Here is a 13,497-nt window from a genome sequence, read left to right as displayed (position 1 = left end):
TGAAAGCATGAATAAAAAATGAAACGGGGGCTTCCCTGGTGGCGCAGTGGTTGAGAGTCCACCTGCCGATGCAGGGGACACGGGTTCGTGCCCCGGTCCCGGAAGATCCCACATGCCGCGGAGCGGCTGGGCCCGTGAGCCGTGGCCGCTAAGCCTGCGCGTCTGGAGCCTGTGCTCCGCAACGGGAGAGGCCACAACAGTGAGAGGCCCGCGTACCGCAAAAAAAAAAAAAAAAAAAGTGAAACGGTGTGACTCATGTGGATGGTTATTTATACTGGCGATAAAATGTTTTTTAAAACAAGGTTACTCATTCTTTTCTGAGAGTATTGAAAAACCCCTTCCATCCGTTGGACACTTTTGTCCCTCCCCAAGAGTAACATTCCCTGCAATCATTTGTTTAACTTGTTTGTTGTCTGTCTTTTCCAATCTCAACCCCCAAGAGTAGGGTCACTTACACTGACTACCTTCAGCATCTAGCCAAGCACCTGGGTGTTATACAGTAGACACTTAGAACACGTGTTGAATTTCTATACAGGATTCAGTGAAGACCACTTTTTTATCACATGCATATTCGTCAAGAAATACTTAAGCCAAGGATAGAGGAAAATGTATCTGACCTCTTTAAAAGTGCAGTAACCTATTTGATGGAGTAATCTGAAATCTCGTACGTTTAAGAGATTAACAGCAGTTATCGTCAATTGAGGAAATTCCGCCTCTGTTTAAGAGAACGCTGTGGCTGACGGCGTTAGGGATTTAAAGCGAACTCTCCGCGCTCACACGCCCCAGCAGGGCCTCCCCACGCCTGGGCTCTCGCGGGGGGCAACGTGCGCGGCGGAGCGCACAGGAACCGCCGCATCCTGGGGCACAGCAGCGCCGCTCCGGGTTCCACTCGCATCCTCAGGGAGGAGCTGCCCCCTGCCGGGGCCGCGTGGGCACGAGACGCACCTGACGGACACCCGGGGAGCAAACGACCCGAAGCCGAGGCTCGGGCGGGGGTGGGGCGGGGTCCCCGGGGTCCCCTGCTCACCGCTGCGGGGCCTGCTGCCGTCGCCGGCCTTGTTGAGGGCGCTGCTGGAGCAGCCCATCGCGGGCAGGAGGGCGCCCGGCGGGCGAGCGCGGCCCCCTGTCCCAGCTCCGCGCGGGTTTGCGTCCCCGAGTCCGGATCCCGCGCGAACCGCTGCCTCAGCACCAGTTCCTCCGACTTCGCGCGGCCGCTCCCGCGGCTGCAGAGCGCAAGCCTGGAAAGGAAAGCGAGCCGCTCGCTGGGGGAAGGAGCCAGGGTGGGGACAGCAAGGACGCAGAAGAGGACAGAGACAAGGAAGGAGCCAGGTAGGGAGAAGGTGGAGAGTGTGGGAAAGGCAGAGAGGAAAAGGGCTTCAGCAGCGATAGGGATGATGTCAGGGAGAGAGAGGGCGAAGGCCTGGGAGGGCTCATCTGAATCATCGCGAAATCGCTGGGGAGGGGAGGAGGCGATTGTAGCCAGTGGCTATTGATTGGTGACTATATTTGTGGTGACAGTCTTCTTACATAATTGTAGTACTGCTACCACAAGGAAGTTTAACGTTGATAACATACTATTAATCCGCTCTCTCTTCAGGTGTGGTCAGTTGTCCAGCTCAGGACCACACATTGCATTTAGGTGTCCTGCCTCTCTTTCGTTTGCTTTAACGAACTAAAGTAGTTTGTCAGTCTTTCGTTTTTTGTTTTGTTTTTTCTTTGTTTTGAGAACAGGCCATTTATTTTGTGGAAAGTTTCTCAGTTTGAGTTTGATGTTTCCTCATGATTGTTTTCAGGTGATGCAGTTTTGTCTGGAATGGGCAGACGTTATGTTGTCTGTGGATTCATATAAAGGGGCACATGATGTCAATTTGCCCTATTATTGGTGATGTTAACTTTTTGCTGAGTGCGGGCTTTCTCTAGTTGTGGCAAGCAGGGGCTACTCTTTTTTTTTTTTTTTTTTTTTGCGGTACGCGGGCCTCTCACCGCTGTGGCCTCTCCCGTTGCGGAGCACAGGCTCTGGACGCACAGGCTCAGCGGCCATGGCTCACGGGCCCAGCCGCTCCGCGGCATGTGGGATCTTCCCGGACCGGGGCACGAACCCATGTCCCCTGCATCGGCAGGCGGACTCTCAACCACTGCGCCACCAGGGAAGCCCCAGGGGCTACTCTTTGTTGGGGTCTGCGGGCTTCTCATTGCGGGGGCTTCTCTTGTTGTGGAGCATGGGCTCTAGGGTGTGCAGGCTTCAGCAGTTGTGGCACGTGGGCTTCAGTAGTTGTGGCTCGTGGGCTCTAGAGCGCAGGGTCAGTAGTTGTGGTGCACGGGCTTAGTTGCTTCCCGGCATGTGGGATCTTCCCGGACCAGGGATTGAACCCCCATGCCCTGCATTGGCAGGCTGATTCTTAACCACTGAGCCACCAGGGAAGTCTGGTGATGTTAACTTTGATCAGTTAGTTAAGGTAGGTTTCTTAACTACCGAGCAGTTAGTCTGCTAGTTTTCTCCACTGAAAAGCTACTGTTTTACTCTTTGTAATTTATGGGAAGAGAGTTTAAGACTAAGTATCCTGTATCTCATCAAACTTTTTTTTTAAATTTTTATTTTATATTGGAGCATAGTTGATTAACAATGTTGTGTTAGATTCAGGTGTACAGCAAAGTGACTCAGTTATACATATACATGTATCTATTTTTTTTCAAATTCTTTTTCCATTTAAGTTATTACAGAATATTGAGCAGAGTTCCCTGTGCTATACAGTAGGTCCTTGTTGGTTATCTATTTAAAGTGTAGTAGTGTGTACATGTCTCATCAAACTTTTATCTGCTACTTTAGCATACATTAATATTCTTGCTTGGAACACTTACTACTATGATGGTTATCAAATGGTGGTTTTTCTAATTTCCTAATTTCTACATTATTCCATCTGCATTTATTATTGACATTCTACTATAAGGGAGCACTTTCCCTTTCCCTCCATTTATTATTCACTTATTTAGAGCAATAAATACTCATTAATTCTTATACTAGTCAATGAGTTACGTTATCATCTGTGTTAGTTTGCTAGGGCTGCCATAACAAAGTACCAGACTGGGCGACGCAGACAACAGAAATCTATTTTCTCACAGTTCTCAAGCTGGCAGTCTGAGATCAGGGTATCAGCAGGGTTGGTTTCTTCTGAAGGCCTGTCTCCTTGGCTGGTAGACAGCAGTGTTCTCCATGTATCTTCACATGGTCTTCCTGACATGTGTTTCTGTGTCCTAATCTCCTTTTCTTATAAGGACACCAGTCATATTGGATTGACATCATTTTACCTTAATTACTTCTATAAAGGCCCTAGCTTCAAACACAGCCACGTTATAAGGTATAGGGAGTTAGAGCTCCAACATACGAATTTGGTGGGGACACGATCAGCTCATAACACCATCATTATTTATTTGATGCTCAAATTGCCTAAAATTTGTCATATTTACCTCTATGTGTCATGGGGTACACAGCTATGGACATTACCATATGTTTAGAGGTCCCTCCCTCCCTTCATTCCCATCTTCCCTTCTCCTCCCCCTCCCGATGCCTTCTCTTTTCTCTCTCTCCATCTTCCTCTCCCTTCTGCAGCACAAGCCTGATGAAGCCTTGGCCATCCAACAGTCAGTTCACAAATCCCTTGGTAGGAAGAGGAGACTAGGTATCTTTGAGGAAGTACGCTTCACAACATTACAAATATGTATTGTGATTCTTCTCCTTGCCTTCTATCTGGGGTTACTGTGCCCCAAGGAAAGAGAAGTACTTTGAAAGTGGCTAATGATTTGGCTGGATTCCAAGTCAAGAACTGAGAATACAGGATTCGTGCCAGGAAGTTTAAAGGAGGAATGTGGATGGACCTTTCAGAATAAGCCTAGATTTGGGAAATATTTATTTCTCATATAAATGTTATCAAAAGGCCCTGTAGAAGTCAGTGTGGGCTGCCATAACAAAATACCATAAACTTGATGGCTTAAACAATAGATGCTTATTTCTCATACTTCTTGGGCCTAGGAAGTCCAAGATCAAGATGCTGGCTGATGTGGTTTCTGGTGAGAGCTTACTTTCTAGCTTATGGATGGCAACCTTCTCACTGTGTCTTCACATGGGGGGTTGGGGAGGGGGGAAGATCTTCCTCTTCTTGTAAAGCCAGAGTCCTATCAGATTAGGGTTCCACCTTTATGACCTCATTTAACCTGAGTTACCTCCTAAAGACCCTGTCTCCAGATTGAACCACTGTGCGGGTTAGGGCTTCAACATAGGACTTTGGGGGTGGGCCACAAGTCAGCTCATAGCAGGCTCCCACTTCAGATGATTCTCTTTCTTTTTTGAAGTGAAAGCCACATTTTATTTAGCTAGTGTAAACTTTCAAAACTCCATTGTTACAAAAAGGGATGCAATCACTCACAGATTAAACATAAATACATGACTTGGAATTCTCTGACTCTTAATGCTTTTGTGCTAAACCAGGGCTTATTGAGCCCAGGTAAAGTTCCCACCTTTTCCCCATCAATTATGTTTTAGGAGTTGACTTGGGTATCTTACTTTGCCTCAGAGATAATTTGTTAGTCAAGTCATGGTCTCTTCCATTTCTTTCAGAGGAAGCATTTTATAATCAGGTGAATGGTAATAATCAGGTGCCCCATGGATGTTACGAGATCTTTCTCACGAGACACCCCAATGCTTGCTCAATGGGCTCAAGTATAAAATGACAAGGATAGAAGGTATGTATGGGCTCACACCACTTAACATGGTTTTCCTGGCAGAGTGCCTGATTTGCCAGCAGCAGCAAGAGTAACCAACTGTAAGCCGCTGAAATGGTATCCTTACTTTGAAGATCTTCCTTGCGGAAGACTTATTGGACCTCTTTGGGGACAGTAGAGAATCTTTACTGTAATACACACTGGATTAAATTTGCTTTTCCTGCCCATCATGCCTCTGCTAACACCATCAATTAGGGGATGGTATTATCAAGCCATTACACATCCATCAAGACATTACATTCAGTATCATATCTTATCAAAGAACTCACTTTACTATGAGACAAGCAAGGTAATAGGTTAATTTCTATGTGATTACCAGTCTTTCCATATACCTCATCATCCAGAAGAAGCCAAACCTATAGGATGATAGGGTGGCACTCACTTATGGCACAGCCAAGGTAAAGCACCTTTGAAAGTTGGGATGCTGTCCTGAGGTTTGCAGAGTGTGCTCTGAACCAGTGACTAATAAATGGCGGTGCCTCCCCCATGACCAGTATACACAGATCCAGTTCTTGCTCTGCAGCCTTCCTGTTCATTTGGTGAACTACAAAATAAATTCCTTTTCTGCTTAACTGGCTAACTTGTTTCTATTGCTTACAAAATAAGTATCTAAACTAAGATATAATGCTTACTCTCCTTCCCCTCTCCCAGACCACACTCATTCTTAGCAATTACCAGTCCTGTCTTATTCCTTTAGTCCTATCTTGATAATACGGAATCATAACTGATACTGTGATTTTACAGGCTGATGTGTTACATCTTGAAGGCATAGTTCATAAATCTGTTTTACCTTCAAGGACTCCTTTTATCACTTTTCTTTGACATACCCATGTTATGATGTTGTCACAAAATTTCATTTATTATCTATTTCTCCATTAAGTAATCAGAGACATTTTCTGATCAGCATGACATGCAGTGTTACGGAATTAAATTTTACTTAAAAGAAAAAAAAGAAGCCTGTGCATTATAGCTTTATTAAGAATAAAAGTATATGTTAGCCTTTTCAAATTATTAAAAATAAAATGTAAAACGTCATACTTTTGTGGACCGTTAGAAACACAGGAATCTCATTTAACACTAAAATTTCGAAAACTGACTCTAAGAAATGTAAAACTACTCTACTTTCCAAAAGTGTCACTCCTCCACAGTAAAATAGTGAATAAAATGCTCTGGGTTTTTTGTATCCAAGAGTATAAAAATATACCCATTTTGAGGAATGGAAAAATTATTTTTAAGAAAATAGGAGAAGGTGTTTCTCTGCTCTATTTTTAATGCAGTGCAGTCTGGAGCATTCCCAGTCTGAACAGAAAGGGGTATAGGAGAAATATTTTGGATTCTTCATTACTGTGGAGGCAGAAAGGGTGGCAAGGAATAGGTGGCATTCATTCCCTCTTGTCCTCTATGGGTTCAGAATTCGTGTCTCAGTGTACGTATGTTTAGCTAGCTGAAAGGCCACCAACATTCACTGAGTTTACAGGGTCTTTTCACTTGGATTCACAATCCCTCCCTCTCCCTGCTTTATTTCTGAGCATGTTTAACGTCCAGGGTGCCTTAAGAATATGATGGCTGAGTTAGACAAATAGAATTCCAAATCATTAATGGGTTGTTTCCTAATTTGGACATTGAATAAGTTAATAGTTGATGACAATGAATATGATATATTTAACTGCTTAACAATAAGGGGATGGGCCAGTGTACTGAACCAATGAATAGCAGATGATCTTGTTGGTATTTGCTCTAACAGGGAATGCAGCCTGTCACTTTTCATTCTCACAGCAAGTAAAAACCAGAAGCACAATAAATGCAGGTGCCTGCAGAATTCTCAGAAATTTAGAGCAGTGATTTTGGGGAAGGAAAACCAGAGAGCCTTGTGTGAATTCTGTACTGTCACGTTTACCTGTTGGTATTCTTTCTAAATCACTCTGAAATGCTACAGACTAGCATCCAGAAAAAATAAAATAATGTCTGAATGGCAAAGTCCCTTCTTGAAACATATAAATTCCTCGACTTTTTGGTATGAAGATTTTCAAACTCACAAAAAGTTGAATAGTACGATGAATACCTGTATGCCCCCCACGTGGTTTTTCATTTTTATTTTTTAAAATATTCTTGGTTTTGTTTTCTGTAGTTTTATTTATTTATTGGCCACGCTGCAGGGCATGCAGGATCTTAGTTCCCTGACCAGGAATCAAACCCAGGCCCCCGCCGTGGAAGCACAGAGTCTTAACCACTGGACCACCATGGAAGTCCCATCTCACGGGCCCCCCAACACCCCCGCACTGTAAAGTCAACAGTTGTTAACATGTTGCTGCATTTGCTCTACCTACTTGTTTATCTACATTTATTTTAGGATTTTATTTACATTTATTTTAGCAATTTGGAAGTAAGTTGCTGATATCATGACACTTCATCTGTAAATACTTCCATACACATCTCTTTAGAATAATGACGTGACTTAAAGTAGCTATTTTTAATGAAAGTAATAGTAATCTTCTAACACAGGGGTCAACAAACTATGGCCTGCAGGCCAAATCCTGACTTTGTAAATAAGGTTTGACTGGAACACAGCGGTGCTCATTCATTCAATGAATGAAATTCATTCATTTACATATTGTGGCTGCTCTTGTGCTACATCAGCAGAGTTAAGTAGTTGCCAAAGAGACCATATGGCCCAAAAGCCTAAAATCTTTACTATTTGGCTCTCTACAGAAAAAGCTTGCCAACACCTGCTCTAATAAATACAAGCGTGGAAATATTTACAAAATCTTCATGAGCCAAAGGATTTGACTGTCGTTCTTGCATGGCAAGTGTTTCTTCCCCTAGCGTTTGGGTTTTGCAATGTTGTGAACCACAACTTAAGTTGTGGATGGGTGGCTGCAGTGGGGAGTTAGGGCGATAGGAGTGGGACTGAGGAAGAGAACTAACATCCACTGCACACTTATTATGTACACGGCCCTGTTCTAGGTGCTTCATACACCATTACGTTTACTGTGATCCTCATAACAATACCATGAGGTAGACATTATTATTCCAGTTTTTTGATGAGGAAGCTGAAGCTTAGAGAGGTTAGACAATTTGACCAAAGTCCTGCAGGTATTAAATAGAAAAACCAAGAACCTAAATATATCTCCAAAAAAGATATGGCAAAAATCAGTTAAGATTCCCTAGGAAGAGTTCTCAAACATTTTGTGGTCATGATTCATATGTATGAATGCATGGATGAATGAGTACTTTGGGCTTCCCTGGCTTCCAGTACAAAACCATGGTAAGGTTCCTGTGAGAAAGCACCTAAGGCCTTTCTTTAAAATATAGTGAGGACATTAAGAAAACAACAACAGGGCTTCTCTGGTGGCGCAGAGGTTGAGAGTCTGCCTGCCGATGCAGGGGACACGGGTTCGTGCCCTGTTCCGGGAAGATTCCACATGCCGCGGAGCAGCTGGGCCCGTGAGCTATGGCCCCTGAGCCTGCGCGTCCGGAGCCTGTGCTCCGCAACGGGAGAGGCCACAACAGTGAGAGGCCCGCGTACCGCAAAAAATAAATAAATAAATAAATAAATAAAGCAGGATAAGGGGATAAAGCAATAGGTGATATTAAAAAAAAAAAAAAGAAAACAATAACAACAAACAACTATATATATATATATATATATATATATATATATATATATATATATATATATATATATATATATATATATAGTGAGAACATATATTAAGGACCAGAAATTTGGTATTATAAAATGAAAAGCACCAAGGAAAGTCACCTCAAGTGCTTTAATCATATACTTTCTAAAATGCAGGTAATATTTGGCCTGATTACTTTGAGGGAAAGTAGATATTAAAAAGCATTCAAAGTATAGAGCTCATTATAAAAGTGTAAGGCATCATTAGTTTGTGTCTCTGTCTAAGCATGTATGCCTTAGAACCAACTAGGCTATTTCATTCCTCTCTACTTCTCAAATTTAAGTATGTATGAGAATTGTGGAGGCTGCTCATTAACCTCAGATTCCCAGGCCCTACATCCAAAGATTTCTTCCACAGACCTGGGTGGGGCCCAGGACTCAGAATTCCAGGTGATTCTGAATCAGGTGATCTGGGAGCCATACTTTGAGAAGTACTGCTTTAAAATATAATTGATGGGCTTCCCTGGTGGCGCAGTGGTTGGGGGTCCGCCTGCCAATGCAGGGGACACGAGTTCGTGCCCCGCTCCGGGAGGATCCCACGTGCCATGGAGTGGCTGGGCCCGTGGGCCGTGGCCCCGGAGCCTGTGCTCCGCAACGGGAGAGGCCACAGCAGTGAGAGGCCCGCGTACCGCAAAAAAAAAAAAAAAAAAAAAAAAAAGATATAATTGATGTTTCACAAGCTCTATTGAAAATGACCACTTTTTTATTAAAAAGGAGCTCTTTACGTAACAATGCATGCTGTAAAATAATAGTGTAAAATAATTCAAGCAGTACTGAAACATACAAAGTAAAAGTAAATGTTCTCTCCTCACCACGTACTCTTATCTCTCATCCAAGATACATTCCGATGATTAGTTTTCCAGACTTGAATTGTCTATGCATATACCAACATATATATTGGTTAAGAATGATGAACATTTGATGTTGTTTCTATTTTTGTTTTGCTATTAAAATTAATTCTGAAATAAATATCCTTATTCTCATGTCTTTGGGCATGAGAATGTAGGATAGATTCCTAAAAGTTGACACACGATGACAGCTTACCTATTGGTCAGATTTTACCTTTTTTTGCGTGTGTGTGTGTGTGTGTGTGCGTGTGTGTGTGGTAGTGAGAGACTTTCTGTGCCTAATATTTTGAATGATTCGTTACTGGATATCTGTATCAAGGTCCAACGTTCACAACAAAAAGATTTTTAATTAGACCTGTTATCACCCCCAGTGAAAATTCGGCTTACAAGTTCCCACTAACACGGCCACAAAAGAGATGAGTTTAGGGGAGCCAGATGGGGGCGCCACCGTTCTCTTGACAACTTGTACAGGCAACTTGGGTGAGTGCAGGGGAGTGCACGGAGCTGCTTCAGCCCCGGCGGAACCGACAGCAGAGGGTAGACCCGGGAGCTGCGGCACACCCCGGTCCTCCCCGAGTCTCCTCAAGAGCCCCGACTTGGGGCAGAGATGCACTCAGCGGCGCTAAGACCGAGGTCCAGCCGCCGCCGCCGCCGCCGCCTCTTCTCACCGCCCCTCCCGCCTCACTCTCAGTCGGTTTCTCCAACTCGCGTCCGGTTCCACTTTCCTCAGTTCCTCAGTCCTCAGCTATGAGCAGCGGAACAACACAGACGGCGAGGTTTACGGCCCGCAGCCGGCAGGTGGGCAGCACCAGTCAGTTGCCAAACTAATTCGAAGCCCCTAGAGATACCCACATCAGCCCTTCTCTTCTTGCCCCGCCCCTTCCGCTTGTGATTTGCTTCAGCTTCCGGTCGCTGGGTCTCAGCCCCGACGTGAAGAGCTTGGCATTGTGGGATTTCCTTCCTTTCTCGCTCTCCGGCCATCTTGGCGGCTGCAGTAGGTGAGTAGGCTCTTCGGTACCGAGGTTTAGGCCACACGGGGAGTCCAGGGAGTTGCCCTTTGGAGCTTCGGATCCTAAACTTCTGTCTTGTCCTCCTTGTGTTCTAGGCTGGGGGCGTCCCGCGCCTAAGGCAGGAAGATGGTGGCCGCAAAGAAGACGGTGAGTGTAGCAGGCCAGGGCCGGAAGCCTGTTCACGTGCGGAGATAAGTCTCGGCCGGGGCGGGCGGGTCCGAGCACAGTGGGTGCACAGCGTGCCCGCTGGCCTTGTAGGGGTCCAACATGAACCCGAAGGACTCTCTCAGGGATTTGGGACCCTCTGCGGAGGTTTTATTAAGGGGTTCAGCTTCCAGGAAGCTGGATCCAGTTTTGAGTGGTTACAAACAAGGCCTTCAAGTCCGTGTTATATGTTTGCTTTGTAGAAAAAGTCACTGGAGTCGATCAACTCTAGGCTCCAACTGGTTATGAAAAGTGGAAAGTACGTGCTGGGGTACAAGCAGACTCTGAAAATGATCCGACACGGCAAAGCGAAACTGGTCATCCTCGCCAACAACTGCCCAGCCTTGAGGTAATTGAAAGAACCTGAGTACATTTGTCGCCCACTGCAAATTGGTCGTGAGCGAATATCCAGGAATGTGGACTTGCAATCTGGGTAGCATAAACTGGGTATCATGTAAAATTTTGTATTACAGAGGGACACCTGGAGAATAATTTAACGGTTGTTGATTTTTGGCTTTTGATTTTTCTCCCCCTCGTCATATTCTCTCCTCGTATGAGGTTCTCTTTGGGAGAAATGCGTGGCAGAAGGGGTAAAAACCAGAGAACGTCCAAGTTTGAGGGCAGCGCAGAAACATAACTTGTTTGTCCATGTGTCCTGCCTTTTGGGTCATTTTTTTTTTTTTTTAATTTTAAGATGCTTTAAAAGAGCTTCATTTTATGGACTTGTTGTAGTGTAGAAAAGCTAAGATCAGAGACGTTCAGGCTGGCCTGTGGAGCTGCAGGTTCCCAGTTCACCCAGTTTTTGCTTGCCTCACTGTTTTGAAACTGAATTTAGTGGGTATTGTAAATAAGTTAAAGAAACTTGGACCATGCAGAATATAAGCCCTGTTTTCAGTCCCTTTCCCTTGTTGACTTTCTATGGTAATACATAACCTCACAGCATTTCATATAGTGTCTGTAGGTAATTGGCAAAGCCTGGAGAGATCTCTTCCATCCCATCCCCTCCCAAATCTCTGGTCTTATTCCAAACCTTTCATGCTTACCTTCTATAGCAGTGCTTTTCAAACAGTATGCACAGTCACGAATGATCTGGTTTAAATGCAATTTCTGATATAATGGATCTGGATAGGGGCCCGAGATTATGCATTTTTAACAAGCACCTTTTGGCACTACTTGTCTGCGGATGCACACTTTGAGTAGTGGCAACAGTTTGTTTTTTGTTTTTTTTAATGAATTGAAGGTTTGTTGCAACCCTGCATTGAATAAGTCTGTAGGTTACAGTTTTTCAACAGCATTTGCTCACTTCATGTCTATGTCACATTTTGGTAATTCTCGAGATATTTCAGATTTTCTTTATTACTTGTTATGGTGATCTGTGATCTTTGATGCTGCGACTCCCAGAAGGTTCAGATGATGGGTAGCTTTTTAATTAATTTATTTATTTTTGCAATAAAGTATTTTTTAATTAATGTATGTACGTTGGTTTTTTTAGACACAGTGTTGTTTCACACCTAATAGGCTACAGTATAGGGTAAACACAACTTCTATATACACTGGGAAACCAAAAAATTCCTGGGACTAGCTTTATTGCAATATTTGATTTATTGCAGTGGTCTGGAATGAATATGCAGTAACTGAAGTATACCTGTAATATCACTCTCCATCTAGGTTTCAGAGCACCAGAGGGTGATAGAAATGGCTTAGAAGTTGTCATGGGAATTATATAATGTAAAGTGTCTGGCGATAGTAAATGCTAAGTAAATGATAATTTTATTTTGTATGCTACTCTTTTCCACAAGCACGGGTGTTTACTGGTTGTCCCATCCCTTGTAAGGGATCCAAGGAAGGATGGTTTGTATTGAATAATGGATATGTTAATGTTTTTAAAAGTAATAACTGGCTTACTGTTTGAAGGCCTTACCAACATTAGAACTAATGAGAGAAGTAACATTTAATCTGTGTCACTTGGTATGGTATTTATTTACCTTCTTTTGGTTCCCAAAGGAAATCTGAAATAGAGTATTATGCCATGTTGGCCAAAACTGGTGTCCATCACTACAGTGGCAATAATATTGAATTGGGCACAGCGTGTGGAAAATACTACAGAGTATGCACACTTGCTATCATTGATCCAGGTATGCTTTTTAAATCATAAAGTAATTCTTTTCCTTTATGATGAAATACAAGTATTTCTTGCTATACAAATGTCTTTGGTTTCTAAGTTCAGATGTTGAGGATTTGGATATAGCAAGGGATATCCTGTAATTTTATTTTACAGAGAATTGATAATGAATGTCAGTACAGAATTACCTTTTTATAAATGAAATTCTCTTTACTTTGAGATCATGAGTTTCATTTCATGCAGCACCTAAGAAATGATGACTTTAGGGCCTTGGTAAAAGGTGAGATTATAAAGGGACAGAATAATCAGGTGAAACGGTAGAAAAAAGGAATGTTTACTGGCTGCCTGAGAACAGATGGATAAAATTAAGTTGAGAAAAAGAAGGGCCTACAGAAACATGTCATGTTTTGAACTTACGAATTTTTAATTCATAAAATACTGCGAATATTCTCGCTGTTCTGATTTTGTAATGATCAGGGCAGGCTAAACATTCGCTATATTAAGACCATGCATGTGTCCCCAGACCTAGTTCTTTTCCTAGGGCTGGTTTTATAAATGCTGGTGATAAACCAAGTCTGATTTACATGATGAATCTTATATGGGAAATATCTGTGACTCTAGGTATCCGATCAACCTTGAGAAATGGTAGCACAGCTAGTGTAATAACTTTTGAAGATAACAATTGCTAATTTGATGATTACCTGTTGACATTAAATGAATTGTAAAATTATTGTGTTTTATTTTCTAGGTGATTCTGATATCATTAGAAGCATGCCAGAACAGACTGGTGAAAAGTAAATCATGCACAATTTTTCTTTAATAAAACTGGCCAGAGCTTGTTTTAAAAATACTGTA

The 13,497-nt window shown here is 43.1% G+C and overlaps 2 protein-coding genes and 1 non-coding gene across 5 annotated transcripts in view; 2 read left to right on the top strand and 1 right to left on the bottom strand.

Moving 5' to 3' along the window:
- ERICH5 (glutamate rich 5) overlaps nucleotides 1-1,412 on the bottom strand; it is a 21,488-nt gene extending 20,076 nt beyond the window's left edge. Inside the window, exon 1 of the mRNA XM_060116151.1 lies at nucleotides 1,028-1,412. Within this exon, the coding sequence (XP_059972134.1) occupies nucleotides 1,028-1,085 (58 nt within the window). The 5' untranslated portion in view covers nucleotides 1,086-1,412. The remainder of the gene's footprint in view (nucleotides 1-1,027) is intronic.
- Nucleotides 1,315-13,497, top strand: RPL30 (ribosomal protein L30). 3 transcript variants are annotated; one of them, XR_009534086.1, is made up of 5 exons: nucleotides 1,315-1,329; nucleotides 10,209-10,304; nucleotides 10,412-10,463; nucleotides 10,724-12,655; nucleotides 13,391-13,497. XR_009534086.1 is itself a non-coding variant. In XM_060116152.1 (4 exons), exons 1-4 carry the CDS (start codon nucleotides 10,443-10,445, stop codon nucleotides 13,438-13,440), a joined length of 348 nt encoding a protein of 115 aa, XP_059972135.1. In that variant the 5' UTR covers nucleotides 10,311-10,442; the 3' UTR covers nucleotides 13,441-13,497. The 3 variants fall into 3 exon arrangements, 1 of the variants encoding a protein (XP_059972135.1); XR_009534085.1 differs by lacking the exon at nucleotides 1,315-1,329 and having other exon boundaries at nucleotides 9,784-10,304; XM_060116152.1 differs by lacking the exons at nucleotides 1,315-1,329; nucleotides 10,209-10,304 and having other exon boundaries at nucleotides 10,311-10,463; nucleotides 10,724-10,869; nucleotides 12,525-12,655.
- LOC132501128 (small nucleolar RNA SNORA72) lies at nucleotides 13,081-13,212 on the top strand. The gene has a single exon (XR_009534163.1). It is a non-coding gene; the product is annotated as a small nucleolar RNA SNORA72 (small nucleolar RNA).

This window comes from Mesoplodon densirostris, chromosome 13 (assembly GCF_025265405.1).
Source record: "Mesoplodon densirostris isolate mMesDen1 chromosome 13, mMesDen1 primary haplotype, whole genome shotgun sequence".
Lineage (NCBI taxonomy): Eukaryota > Metazoa > Chordata > Mammalia > Artiodactyla > Ziphiidae > Mesoplodon > Mesoplodon densirostris.
This window is presented reverse-complemented; position numbering and strand designations above follow the sequence as displayed.